This window comes from Pseudophryne corroboree, chromosome 1, assembly GCF_028390025.1.
Source record: "Pseudophryne corroboree isolate aPseCor3 chromosome 1, aPseCor3.hap2, whole genome shotgun sequence".
Taxonomy (NCBI): domain Eukaryota; kingdom Metazoa; phylum Chordata; class Amphibia; order Anura; family Myobatrachidae; genus Pseudophryne; species Pseudophryne corroboree.
The window spans coordinates 632965714-632979461 of NC_086444.1; the positions used below are offsets into that span (position 1 = coordinate 632965714).

Below are 13748 nucleotides of genomic sequence, written 5' to 3' on the forward strand. Positions count from 1 at the left end.
CCCAGGTCCTGGAGAAAGTGCAAAGCCTCTACATATCCATAAACATCAACATGGCCTTATGCAGTGTGGACTGGCCCAGTCTGTGGCATTTCCTTGCATTTTCTTCCTACGTCCCTCCAACACCCCACAGGCTTTCAATGTTGTCTCAGAGTCCCCACGCATTAAATGGAGTAAAATACAGCCCGGGCCAGGCCTGAAGGAATTAGCTGTATTGGTAGCACGTGAAAATGTGGTAAAAGTGGCTCGTGGTTATGAGGGGAGAGTGTCTCTGCCTGGATATGCCCACAACCGCTATAATGCCACCCTGGTTCTGTCCATCGCTCGTGCCAGTGACTCAGGAGTGTACCGTTGTGAGATTGTTCTAGGCATTGAAGATGAGCAGGACACTGTACCATTGGAAGTGACTGGTAGGTAGCATCTGCTAGTGTCTGTGACTGGTGTAATAGGACATTACAAATAGAAGTGTTTTCCTACATGCACAAGTCTTGCTATACATTTATACATTTCATCAACATTTCCCATCTCAAACTTTTTTTGTATTTCTTTTAACATTTCTCACCTCTGTTGTGAGTGACTTCCACATTTATGTCACAGCCTTTCCAGATATAAATGTCCATCATACTCATTGGTCTTTGCCAATTCCACGTTCCTTTCAGGCATTGTTCCACACATTCCATGAGCAATTACAGCTCCATGCCATCTCTATTTGGGATATACAGTAGATTTTCAAAACCCACTATTTTTGCAGATTTTGCCGCCAGATTTAAAAAGGCAATAATATTTATTGCAAAACAAGCCTGATTTTGTATTTTCTGTTATTGCCTTTTTAAATACGGTAAGCAAAATCTGCAAAAATAGTTGTTTTCATTGCTTAGTAAATACCCTTATTCACTCTCCTTTCTATTTCCCCACAGATTCAGTGTCACAACATCCATCGTTCTCACAGTCCCTTTACTGCCGCATCTCTGATCGCAGCCTCATCCATTGCTCCCCATCACCATTACATTCACTGCCACATAATTGGACCATCATTTTTAGTCTTGTTCATTCCTCACATCAGTACCCACTCTCATGTCCTCTGCATTGTCTTTTACTTATTCTCCCCTAATCTTGCTCTTTGATTCACTTGCATCTTTCACTTTGCTTGATATGATCAAACACCAAGAATCACATTAGAGGCTGTTATCCTAACAGCAGCAGTAATTGCACATTTCCGGATCCTGGCACATCTATTCCATCTTTTCTTTTCTATTTTTTTTTTAAACAGCATCCTCTCGCCCATCTGTTCTCACTTCCTCTCTGTTTTTGGCCCCTTCACATTCCTGGCCATGTTCTTTTGTGTTATCACTCTCCCTCTCTGAGTGTCTCCTTGTATCACAGCTTGCTTTTGCTGGTAATTAATAGCAATTATGTAAATCTGCAGGACTGCGCTGGACTGCTGCTTGTCGTGTTTGCATTAGGTTACATACAGGTTTTCTGATACATGTGTCACAACAACATTATTGTTATATTATTTATTTCCAGCAGTTTGTTCATTTAAATGTATGCTAGAAGAGCACCTGTCCTCATTCTGTAGTGTTCAGTCTTGGTAGAACTAATGGGCCATACCATGCATTAACAGCTATAATATCATTTCTGCTTTAGTGAATATAACAGTACATGTTGTTTAATGGTTTCATCATCAAACTCGGATCATCTGCAATAAATTATCACTGGACTTGTTTTCGAGAACAGAAAACTTCCAGTGGCCAGTCTACAACATTCCATGTTTAGCACAATTTCTGTAGCAAGGTACATTGTGTTCCACAGGGAAACATTGGGGTGTAGAGTGGCTCTTGATCCAGAGGCACCAACAGGCTAAAGCTTTAGGCTATCCCAGGTTGCATTGGGGCCTCCTCTATAATCCCGCACTCAGAGCTCAGTTTCGAGTTGGTGCCTGCAGCAGCAGGTTACTTAACAGGGGGGCTGCATTGGGAAGCCCTGAAAAAGTTTTCTAAGAAGATTTCTTCTCTGGGCTGTCAGCCTATATGTCAGGGTGACACTTCAGCGCTGCAGCTCCATCACCTCCCAAGCGGCGTCGCATACTCCCGCTGCTCAGTTACCGGGAACTTGCAGCAAAGACGTCCCGGCTTAGGCACACAGTTGCAGGCTGCTTTCCTGGATCGCGTAGCTGCTACGGGGAGGAGGTAAGAGGATCCCCCAGGCGGGACCCACCATTAAATCGCTTCCATCCGCGACCTAGGGAGATGGGTCGCGGTGCTGGCATGAACACTGTCACCAAGCAAGGACCCCACTATACCAACGGGGCATCTGAGTACAAGTTGGGGGTACTAACACTTCATTTGATAAGACTCACAGTACTCGGGGTTGAAGTCCAGCATAAGGGAGGTGGCGCTTGACCTGTAGCTCCTCCCCCAGCCCAGGTTGGCATCTCCTCACAGATTTTCCGCCCTGGAGCAGCCTCACACTCTCCCTCACTCCCTGACTGAGACGCTGGGAGCCATCTTCTAAGCATAGCTGTGGCTGGTCTCCAGGACTGCAGGCCAAGGTCTCCCTTGTAAAGCTGCCTGTATACAGCGCTGAGCCTTTACAAACACTTAAGCATCCTACATGTCTTTCTACAGACAGCGTTAGTTGAGAAAGAGTGTGCCTAATACTGTATATATTGTACGAGCATTCTGATATATCCTCCGGTTACTGACCGTGCTGTGATATATTTATATATTTATATGTGTATATATATATATATATATATATATATATATATATATAAAATACCCCTGTTTTGCGCTATAATGGAGCAGCACTTAGGATGGAACCTCCATTAGTGAGAACCTATACAAATCACATAGAGACAAATAATATCCAAGTGCGCTAGTATATACGATTCTGAATTCACTTCAGGACTGTAGATGTGGACCAAGAGTGTACCAAAAAGTCTCTGATGGCTGAATAGGTTCAGGATACCTGAAATGAACCCTCTCACCAAAAATATCACCCAAAAAAAAAATAATATTAATCAGACATTGTTTTATTAGGACAATGTATAAAATTCGTCTTACACCAATATTACAGTGAACATGTCAATGTACAGTAAATGTTAATATGGCCCACCCTCACCTCAACAAAGGTGTGAGCTCTAGGTGAGACAGTGCAGATACAGAAACACGATATATTGTAGATTGGTGAATCCTACGCGTTTCGTCACAATGACTTCGTCAGGGGTATTATGACAATTCTACTTAAAATCAGATGATTAATACTACCAATCCATCCACTGAGGACACTTAGTGGCAGGAATAAATGTTCCCTTGAACGAACCTCCAAGTTTGCTTAAAAAATGGCATCCACAAATGCCTTATAACAATGTTAAATGCTCTCACTGGCGACCAATACACTCACTAAAAGTTTTTTTGGAACCATATATTATACTCAGGCTCCAAGTGGATATATGTGCATGGATCTAGCCTGGGATCTGGGGGGCTCCTATGGGACCCAGGGCATCTCCACTGCGGCTGCGCCCAGTAATGCTAATTATTTTGAAAATATCCATTATAATTGTAAATTATGTAATGTTTGCACTATCTTCCTGCTTAGTAGACAGACATGATTAAGTGAATGGTGCTTAGCATATAGCAAGTATTATAAACAAAAAAATATATTTAAAATAAAAATTATATATAGTCTCCCTAATCCTAATTGTGTATGATATAATGTGGTATTTAAGAAGGCTAGGATTCATAAACAAATCAGCCTAGTAGTATGGTTGTAGTCAAACAGTTATGTAGTTTTGCTGACTGTGGGCCTAATTCAGTATGCGATCCAACTGGAATTTTTGAGAAAAAGATGTGGGCTGCAGAAAATGCGATCGCCTCTGCTTGTCAATCAGGCAGAGGTGGTCGTGATCGCGGGGGTGGGCAACACTCCGTTTCCAGGGAGGAGACGGAGCGTTGTGGAGACGGATGACCGGGGGGGGCAATTTCTGCTTGTTGAAGAGGGGGAGGCTCCGGTCAGCATGCTGGGTGGCCTTGCCTAGCGATGGGTGGCCCTCAGCATGCGAACCAAAGGATAGCAAATTCTGCTAATTATTACAATTTGCTATCCTTACTGAATTAGGCCCTGTATGTGGCTGGATGACCCACTCTAATAGTGCACGGCAATGGGGAACCTATAGGTCTAGCTATGTTACTGGTAGTTCCTCTACCTTCACAGAAGTATGGTAGAACTCCCCAAAATTCTGGAGTCTTCTGGACATTCTGGGATTATCAGACACAATATGGAAAATACTATTGACATCTACATTACTCTGGTGGCTTTCCAAAACTCCATTGCCAGTCTCATTATGTAAACCTTCTCATTCACACCTACTTCCCTTTAAATAGGAAATGTCAGCCAATGTTCTCACTTAGCATTTGAATGTTATTTTAATAGTAATAAAAACACCTCAGAAAATACTTTTTTTTTTTTGCATGTGCTCTCATAAGTACTGTAGGTGCACTAATACCTTCCTCCCACACTCAGTAAGGAACATACCCATCACCTCCCACTAAAATATGTCACATTTTTGCCACTGGTATAAAACAGGTACATTCATGATGCATCTGTGTAATGTAACCCTTACCCTACTGACTAACCCTAACCCCCACTCCCCACATAGATAGCTACTATTTCATGGATTCTCCCTAACAATCAGGGAGGGTTGGCAAGTATGCCCTGCAATGATATTGGAGACTGTAAAAACAACCACTAATTGTTTAACTGGGGAACATACCAAGCTCTGGAATCTTGTACCTTGTACCTGGAACTTAACGCCAACTAGGCTACAGTCTGCAATAGTTACCAGTAGAGCCATTCATAGGATCCCTTCCCGGGCACTAGCACATGTGCGGTCAGCAAGCAGTGTATACGCAGTACTGAAGCCTTCACATTAGCCTTCACTTCTAACACATTGCAGGGATGTCCCTGTATGCGTATTTTATTACTTTCAGGAGATACTTAATATCTTATTGGCGAGATAACAAATTCTAATTATCTAGTTTAAAATCCCATAATTAATAAATATGCCCCTAAAAGTAATTAATTAATTAATTAACGAGATACCGTTCATATCTTTCAGTGTGGAGGCACCAGCGATGAACGATGCATGGCCCCGCGCTCGTTCATCGCTGGTGCCCCGTCGCTTGTACATGCAGGTCAATATGGACAAAATTGTCCATATTTGCCTGCACTGCTATGGAGCCGGGTGACAGGGGGAGTGAAGAAACTTCACTCCCCGCGTCACTGCCCCCCTGCCGCCACGTCGCCCGATGGCCGTATCCGCCGTCAGACAGCTCAGCGGCGGATCGACAAATGTGTAGGGCCCTTAAGTTGTCAAGGGCGGATTTAGGGAAGGAGGACCACTAGGCCCAACAGTAACAGCCGCCCCCCGCCTGCCTAATTTTATTATTTTATTGGTTGGTTATAAGCCCTTATTTAATTAAAGCAAATTTAGTAGAATAATAAAGAAAAAGCCACTAACTATAAAAAATTTTTTATTAGTATGTGTACCTGTTTACTAAGTAGGACAGCTTACAGGGGCAGTATGTGCATGTGCTGCCCATTTACATTCCATTCAAGATGGCATATGGTACAGTACAGTACATTTTGCATTTGCTGGTACTTTTTGGGCTGACAGTACCAACACAAGCATTCAAGTGTCACCCCCAAATAAGTGCCACCCCTAGGCACGTGTCTCCCCCCTCCTTCCCCCAGGTTCCCCAGTCTTAAGTGCCACCCCCCCAAAATGTAATCCGGCCCTGGTTTGGACTGCTTTAAAACTTTCTTTGCAAGATAATACCATAATAAATAACAACATTATAACACATGCAGTGTCAAATATTTCAGATACAGTGGGGCAAAAAACGCGATTTATGGTAAGAACTTACCTTTGTTAAATCTCTTTCTGCGAGGTACACTGGGCTCCACAAGGATTGGACAATGGGGTGTAGAGTAGGATCTTGATCCGAGGCACCAACAGGCTCAAAGCTTGGTGCATGGGGACCCAAGCCAGGAACTTACTGCTGAAAGACCAAACCACCCCCATCCAAATCCAGATCACTATTTGCCTACGGAGGACTCAAATAGCAAGCTGAACCGATTACATCTTTCCACCGTAATGCATGAGGAGCTCACCATTTATAACTCTGGAGCATCATAACCTCTAACGGTAATCTGCTAATACATCGGACATTGCTTATCTCCTAAATCTGCTGGTACTGGACACTACCATTGGGGGACTACTTAGGAACGGACTTTCCATTCTCCAACCTTCTTCAATTCCTGACAACTTGGGTAACCCTATTAACGCATAGTTCATCAAACTGTATGCTTTTAAATTTGATCATGTTGCATGTATATGGTGTAATCACCACACTATTTTAGATTAATACTCTTTATTAAAAATTGTTATTATTACTAGAGATGTGCACTTGAAATTTTTCGGGTTTTGTGTTTTGGTTTTGGGTTCGGTTCCGCGGCCGTGTTTTGGGTTCGACCGCGTTTTGGCAAAACCTCACCGAATTTTTTTTGTCGGATTCGGGTGTGTTTTGGATTCGGGTGTTTTTTTTAAAAAACACTAAAAAACAGCTTAAATCATAGAATTTGGGGGTCATTTTGATCCCAAAGTATTATTAACCTCAAAAACCATAATTTCCACTCATTTTCAGTCTATTCTGAATACCTCACACCTCACAATATTATTTTTAGTCCTAAAATTTGCACCTAGGTCGCTGGATGACTAAGCTAAGCGACCCTAGTGGCCGACACAAACACCGTGCCCATCCAGGAGTGTCACTGCAGTGTCACGCAGGATGGCCCTTCCAAAAAACCCTTCCCAAACAGCACATGACGCAAAGAAAAAAAGAGGCGCAATGAGGTAGCTGTGTGAGTAAGATAAGCGACCCTAGTGGCCGACACAAACACCGGGCCCATCTAGGAGTGGCACTGCAGTGTCACGCAGGATGGCCCTTCCAAAAAACCCTCCCCAAACAGCACATGACGCAAAGAAAAAAAGAGGCGCAATGAGGTAGCTGTGTGAGTAAGATAAGCGACCCTAGTGGCCGACACAAACACCGTGCCCATCTAGGAGTGGCACTGCAGTGTCACGCAGGATGGCCCTTCCAAAAAACCCTCCCCAAACAGCACATGACGCAAAGAAAAAAAGAGGCGCAATGAGGTAGCTGTGTGAGTAAGATAAGCGACCCTAGTGGCCGACACAAACACCGGGCCCATCTAGGAGTGGCACTGCAGTGTCACGCAGGATGGCCCTTCCAAAAAACCCTCCCCAAACAGCACATGACGCAAAGAAAAAAAGAGGCGCAATGAGGTAGCTGTGTGAGTAAGATAAGCGACCCTAGTGGCCGACACAAACACCGTGCCCATTTAGGAGTGGCACTGCAGTGTCACGCAGGATGGCCCTTCCAAAAAACCCTCCCCAAACAGCACATGACGCAAAGAAAAAAAGAGGCGCAATGAGGTAGCTGTGTGAGTAAGATAAGCGACCCTAGTGGCCGACACAAACACCGGGCCCATCTAGGAGTGGCACTGCAGTGTCACGCAGGATGGCCCTTCCAAAATACCCTCCCCAAACAGCACATGACGCAAAGAAAAAAAGAGGCGCAATGAGGTAGCTGTGTGAGTAAGATAAGCGACCCTAGTGGCCGACACAAACACCGTGCCCATCTAGGAGTGGCACTGCAGTGTCACGCAGGATGGCCCTTCCAAAAAACCCTCCCCAAACAGCACATGACGCAAAGAAAAAAAGAGGCGCAATGAGGTAGCTGTGTGAGTAAGATAAGCGACCCTAGTGGCCGACACAAACTCCGGGCCCATCTAGGAGTGGCACTGCAGTGTCACGCAGGATGGCCCTTCCAAAAAACCCTCCCCAAACAGCACATGACGCAAAGAAAAAAAGAGGCGCAATGAGGTAGCTGTGTGAGTAAGATAAGCGACCCTAGTGGCCGACACAAACACCGGGCCCATCTAGGAGTGGCACTGCAGTGTCACGCAGGATGGCCCTTCCAAAAAACATTCCACAAACAGCACATGACGCAAAGAAAAATTAAAGAAAAAAGAGGTGCAAGATGGAATTGTCCTTGGGCCCTCCCACCCACCCTTATGTTGTATAAACAGGACATGCACACTTTAACCAACCCATCATTTCAGTGACAGGGTCTGCCACACGACTGTGACTGAAATGACGGGTTGGTTTGGACCCCCACCAAAAAAGAAGCAATTAATCTCTCCTTGCACAAACTGGCTCTACAGAGGCAAGATGTCCACCTCATCATCATCCTCCGATATATCACCGTGTACATCCCCCTCCTCACAGATTATCAATTCGTCCCCACTGGAATCCACCATCTCAGCTCCCTGTGTACTTTGTGGAGGCAATTGCTGCTGGTCAATGTCTCCACGGAGGAATTGATTATAATTCATTTTAATGAACATCATCTTCTCCACATTTTCTGGATGTAACCTCGTACGCCGATTGCTGACAAGGTGAGCGGCGGCACTAAACACTCTTTCGGAGTACACACTTGTGGGAGGGCAACTTAGGTAGAATAAAGCCAGTTTGTGCAAGGGCCTCCAAATTGCCTCTTTTTCCTGCCAGTATAAGTACGGACTGTGTGACGTGCCTACTTGGATGTGGTCACTCATATAATCCTCCACCATTCTTTCAATGGTGAGAGAATCATATGCAGTGACAGTAGACGACATGTCCGTAATCGTTGTCAGGTCCTTCAGTCCGGACCAGATGTCAGCATCAGCAGTCGCTCCAGACTGCCCTGCATCATCGCCAGCGGGTGGGCTCGGAATTCTGAGCCTTTTCCTCGCACCCCCAGTTGCGGGAGAATGTGAAGGAGGAGATGTTGACAGGTCGCGTTCCGCTTGACTTGACAATTTTGTCACCAGCAGGTCTTTGAACCCCAGCAGACTTGTGTCTGCCGGAAAGAGAGATCCAAGGTAGGCTTTAAATCTAGGATCGAGCACGGTGGCCAAAATGTAGTGCTCTGATTTCAACAGATTGACCACCCGTGAATCCTTGTTAAGCGAATTAAGGGCTCCATCCACAAGTCCCACATGCCTAGCGGAATCGCTCCGTGTTAGCTCCTCCTTCAATGTCTCCAGCTTCTTCTGCAAAAGCCTGATGAGGGGAATGACCTAACTCAGGCTGGCAGTGTCTGAACTGACTTCACGTGTGGCAAGTTCAAAGGGTATCAGAACCTTGCACAACGTTGAAATCATTCTCCACTGCGCTTGAGACAGGTGCATTCCACCTCCTATATCGTGCTCAATTGTATAGGCTTGAATGGCCTTTTGCTGCTCCTCCAACCTCTGAAGCATATAGAGGGTTGAATTCCACCTCGTTACCACTTCTTGCTTCAGATGATGGCAGGGCAGGTTCAGTAGTTTTTGGTGGTGCTCCAGTCTTCTGTACGTGGTGCCTGTACGCCGAAAGTGTCCCGCAATTCTTCTGGCCACCGACAGCATCTCTTGCACGCCCCTGTCGTTTTTTAAAAAATTCTGCACCACCAAATTCAAGGTATGTGCAAAACATGGGACGTGCTGGAATTTGCCCATATTTAATGCACACACAATATTGCTGGCGTTGTCCGATGCCACAAATCCACAGGAGAGTCCAATTGGGGTAAGCCATTCCGCGATGATCTTCCTCAGTTGCCGTAAGAGGTTTTCAGCTGTGTGCGTATTCTGGAAAGCGGTGATACAAAGCGTAGCCTGCCTAGGAAAGAGTTGGCGTTTGCGAGATGCTGCTACTGGTGCCGCCGCTGCTGTTCTTGCGGCGGGAGTCCATACATCTACCCAGTGGGCTGTCACAGTCATATAGTCCTGACCCTGCCCTGCTCCACTTGTCCACATGTCCGTGGTTAAGTGGACATTGGGTACAACTGCATTTTTTAGGACACTGGTGAGTCTTTTTCTGACGTCCGTGTACATTCTCGGTATCGCCTGCCTAGAGAAGTGGAACCTAGATGGTATTTGGTAACGGGGGCACACTGCCTCAATAAATTGTCTAGTTCCCTGTGAACTAATGGCGGATACCGGACGCACGTCTAACACCAACATAGTTGTCAAGGCCTCAGTTATCCGCTTTGCAGCAGGATGACTGCTGTGATATTTCATCTTCCTCGCAAAGGACTGTTGGACAGTCAATTGCTTACTGGAAGTAGTACAAGTGGGCTTACGACTTCCCCTCTGGGATGACGATCGACTCCCAGCAGCAACAACAGCAGCGCCAGCAGCAGTAGGCATTACACTCAAGGATGCATCGGAGGAATCCCAGGCAGGAGAGGACTCGTCAGAATTGCCAGTGACATGGCCTGCAGGACTATTGGCATTCCTGGGTAAGGAGGAAATTGACACTGAGGGAGTTGGTGGGGTGGTTTGCGTGAGCTTGGTTACAAGAGGAAGGGATTTACTGGTCAGTGGACTGCTTCCGCTGTCACCCAAAGTTTTTGAACTTGTCACTGACTTATTATGAATGCGCTGCAGGTGACGTATAAGGGAGGATGTTCCGAGGTGGTTAACGTCCTTACCCCTACTTATTACAGCTTGACAAAGGCAACACACGGCTTGACAAATGTTGTCCGCATTTCTGGTGAAATACTTCCACACCGAAGAGCTGATTTTTTTTTGTATTTTGACCAGGCATGTCAATGGCCCTATTCCTCCCACGGACAACAGGTGTCTCCCCAGGTGCCTGACTTAAACAAACCACCTCACCATCAGAATCCTCCTGGTCAATTTCCTCCCCAGCGCCAGCAACACCCATATCCTCCTCATCCTGGTGTACTTCAACACTGACATCTTCAATCTGACTATCAGGAACTGGACTGCGGGTGCTCCTTCCAGCACTTGCAGGGGGCGTGCAAATGGTGGAAGGCGCATGCTCTTCACGTCCAGTGTTGGGAAGGTCAGGCATCGCAACCGACACAATTGGACTCTCCTTGTGGATTTGGGATTTCGAAGAACGCACAGTTCTTTGCGGTGCTTTTGCCAGCTTGAGTCTTTTCAGTTTTCTAGCGAGAGGCTGAGTGCTTCCATCCTCATGTGAAGCTGAACCACTAGCCATGAACATAGGCCAGGGCCTCAGCCGTTCCTTGCCACTCCGTGTGGTAAATGGCATATTGGCAAGTTTACGCTTCTCCTCCGACAATTTTATTTTAGGTTTTGGAGTCCTTTTTTTACTGATATTTGGTGTTTTGGATTTGACATGCTCTGTACTATGACATTGGGCATCGGCCTTGGCAGACGACGTTGCTGGCATTTCATCGTCTCGGCCATGACTAGTGGCAGCAGCTTCAGCACGAGGTGGAAGTGGATCTTGATCTTTCCCTAATTTTGGAACCTCAACATTTTTGTTCTCCATATTTTAATAGGCACAACTAAAAGGCACCTCAGGTAAACAATGGAGATGGATGGATACTAGTATACTTATGGATGGACTGCCGAGTGCCGACACAGAGGTAGCTACAGCCGTGGACTACCGTACTGTGTCTGCTGCTAATATAGACTGGATGATAATGAGATGAAATCAATATATATATATGTATGTATATATAATATCACTAGTACTGCAGCCGGACAGGTAGATAATATATTTATTAGGTAATGATGACTGATGACGGACCTGCTGGACACTGTCAGCTCAGCAGCACCGCAGACTGCTACAGTAAGCTACTATACTATAGTAGTATGTACAAAGAAGAAAGAAAAAAAAAACCACGGGTAGGTGGTATACAATTATGGATGGACTGCCGAGTGCCGACACAGAGGTAGCTACAGCCGTGGACTACCGTACTGTGTCTGCTGCTAATATAGACTGGATGATAATGAGATGAAATCAATATATATATATGTATGTATATATAATATCACTAGTACTGCAGCCGGACAGGTAGATAATATATTTATTAGGTAATGATGACTGATGATGGACCTGCTGGACACTGTCAGCTCAGCAGCACCGCAGATTGCTACAGTAAGCTACTATACTCTATAGTAGTATGTACAAAGAAGAAAGAAAAGAAAAAAACACGGGTAGGTGGTATACAATTATGGATGGACTGCCGAGTGCCGACACAGAGGTAGCTACAGCCGTGGACTACCGTACTGTGTCTGCTGCTAATATAGACTGGATGATAATGAGATGAAATCAATATATATATATATGTATGTATATATAATATCACTAGTACTGCAGCCGGACAGGTAGATAATATATTTATTAGGTAATGATGACTGATGACGGACCTGCTGGACACTGTCAGCTCAGCAGCACCGCAGACTGCTACAGTAAGCTACTATACTATAGTAGTATGTACAAAGAAGAAAGGAAAAAAATAAAACCACGGGTAGGTGGTATACAATTATGGATGGACTGCCGAGTGCCGACACAGAGGTAGCTACAGCCGTGGACTAACGTACTGTGTCTGCTGCTAATATAGACTGGATGATTGATAATGAGATGAAATCAATATATATATATGTATGTATATATAATATCACTAGTACTGCAGCCGGACAGGTAGATAATATATTTATTAGGTAATGATGACTGATGACGGACCTGCTGGACACTGTCAGCTCAGCAGCACCGCAGACTGCTACAGTAAGCTACTATACTATAGTAGTATGTACAAAGAAGAAAGAAAAGAAAAAAAACCACGGGTAGGTGGTATACAATTATGGATGGACTGCCGAGTGCCGACACAGAGGTAGCTACAGCCGTGGACTAACGTACTGTGTCTGCTGCTAATATAGACTGGATGATTGATAATGAGATGAAATCAATATATATATGTATGTATATATAATATCACTAGTACTGCAGCCGGACAGGTAGATAATATATTTATTAGGTAATGATGACTGATGACGGACCTGCTGGACACTGTCAGCTCAGCAGCACCGCAGACTGCTACAGTAAGCTACTATACTCTATAGTAGTATGTACAAAGAAGAAAGAAAAAAAAAAACACGGGTAGGTGGTATACAATTATGGATGGACTGCCGAGTGCCGACACAGAGGTAGCTACAGCCGTGGACTAACGTACTGTGTCTGCTGCTAATATAGAGTCTAGACTGGATGATAAATTATTGATAATGAGATGAAATCAATATAATATCACTAGTACTGCAGCCGGACAGGTACTATATATATTTATTATGTAATGACTGATGACGGACCTGCTGGACACTGTCAGGTCAGCACAGCACCGCAGACTGCTACAGTAAGCTACTATAGTAGTATGTATAAAGAAGAATGAAAAAAAAAAACCACGGGTAGGTGGTATACAATATTATATATATATATATTATATACAATTATATATATATATATATATATATATATATTAAACTGGTGGTGATTGATTATTAAACTGGTGGTCACTTCAGGTCACGTTGCAACTTGCAACTAGTACTCCGAGGCCTAAGCAGACAATCACAAAATATATTATTATACTGGTGGTCAGTGTGGTCACAACAATGGCAGTGTGGCACTGACTCTGGCAGCAAAAGTGTGCACTGTGACTGTACGTTATATGTACTCCTGAGTCCTGCTCTCAGACTCTAACTGCTCCCCACTGTCAGTGTCTCCCCCACAAGTCAGATAATACACTTACAGTCACACTATCTATTATCTAATCTAGTATAAATATCACTTCAGCAAGTAGTATAGTAGTATA

At 44.7% G+C, this 13748-nt stretch overlaps 1 protein-coding gene across 1 annotated transcript in view; it reads left to right on the forward strand.

Moving 5' to 3' along the window:
- Positions 1 to 13748, forward strand: part of NCAN (neurocan) — a 325807-nt gene that overhangs the window by 118833 nt on the left and 193226 nt on the right. The window contains exon 3 of the mRNA XM_063954781.1: positions 6 to 407. Within this exon, the coding sequence (XP_063810851.1) occupies positions 6 to 407 (402 nt within the window). The remainder of the gene's footprint in view (positions 1 to 5; positions 408 to 13748) is intronic.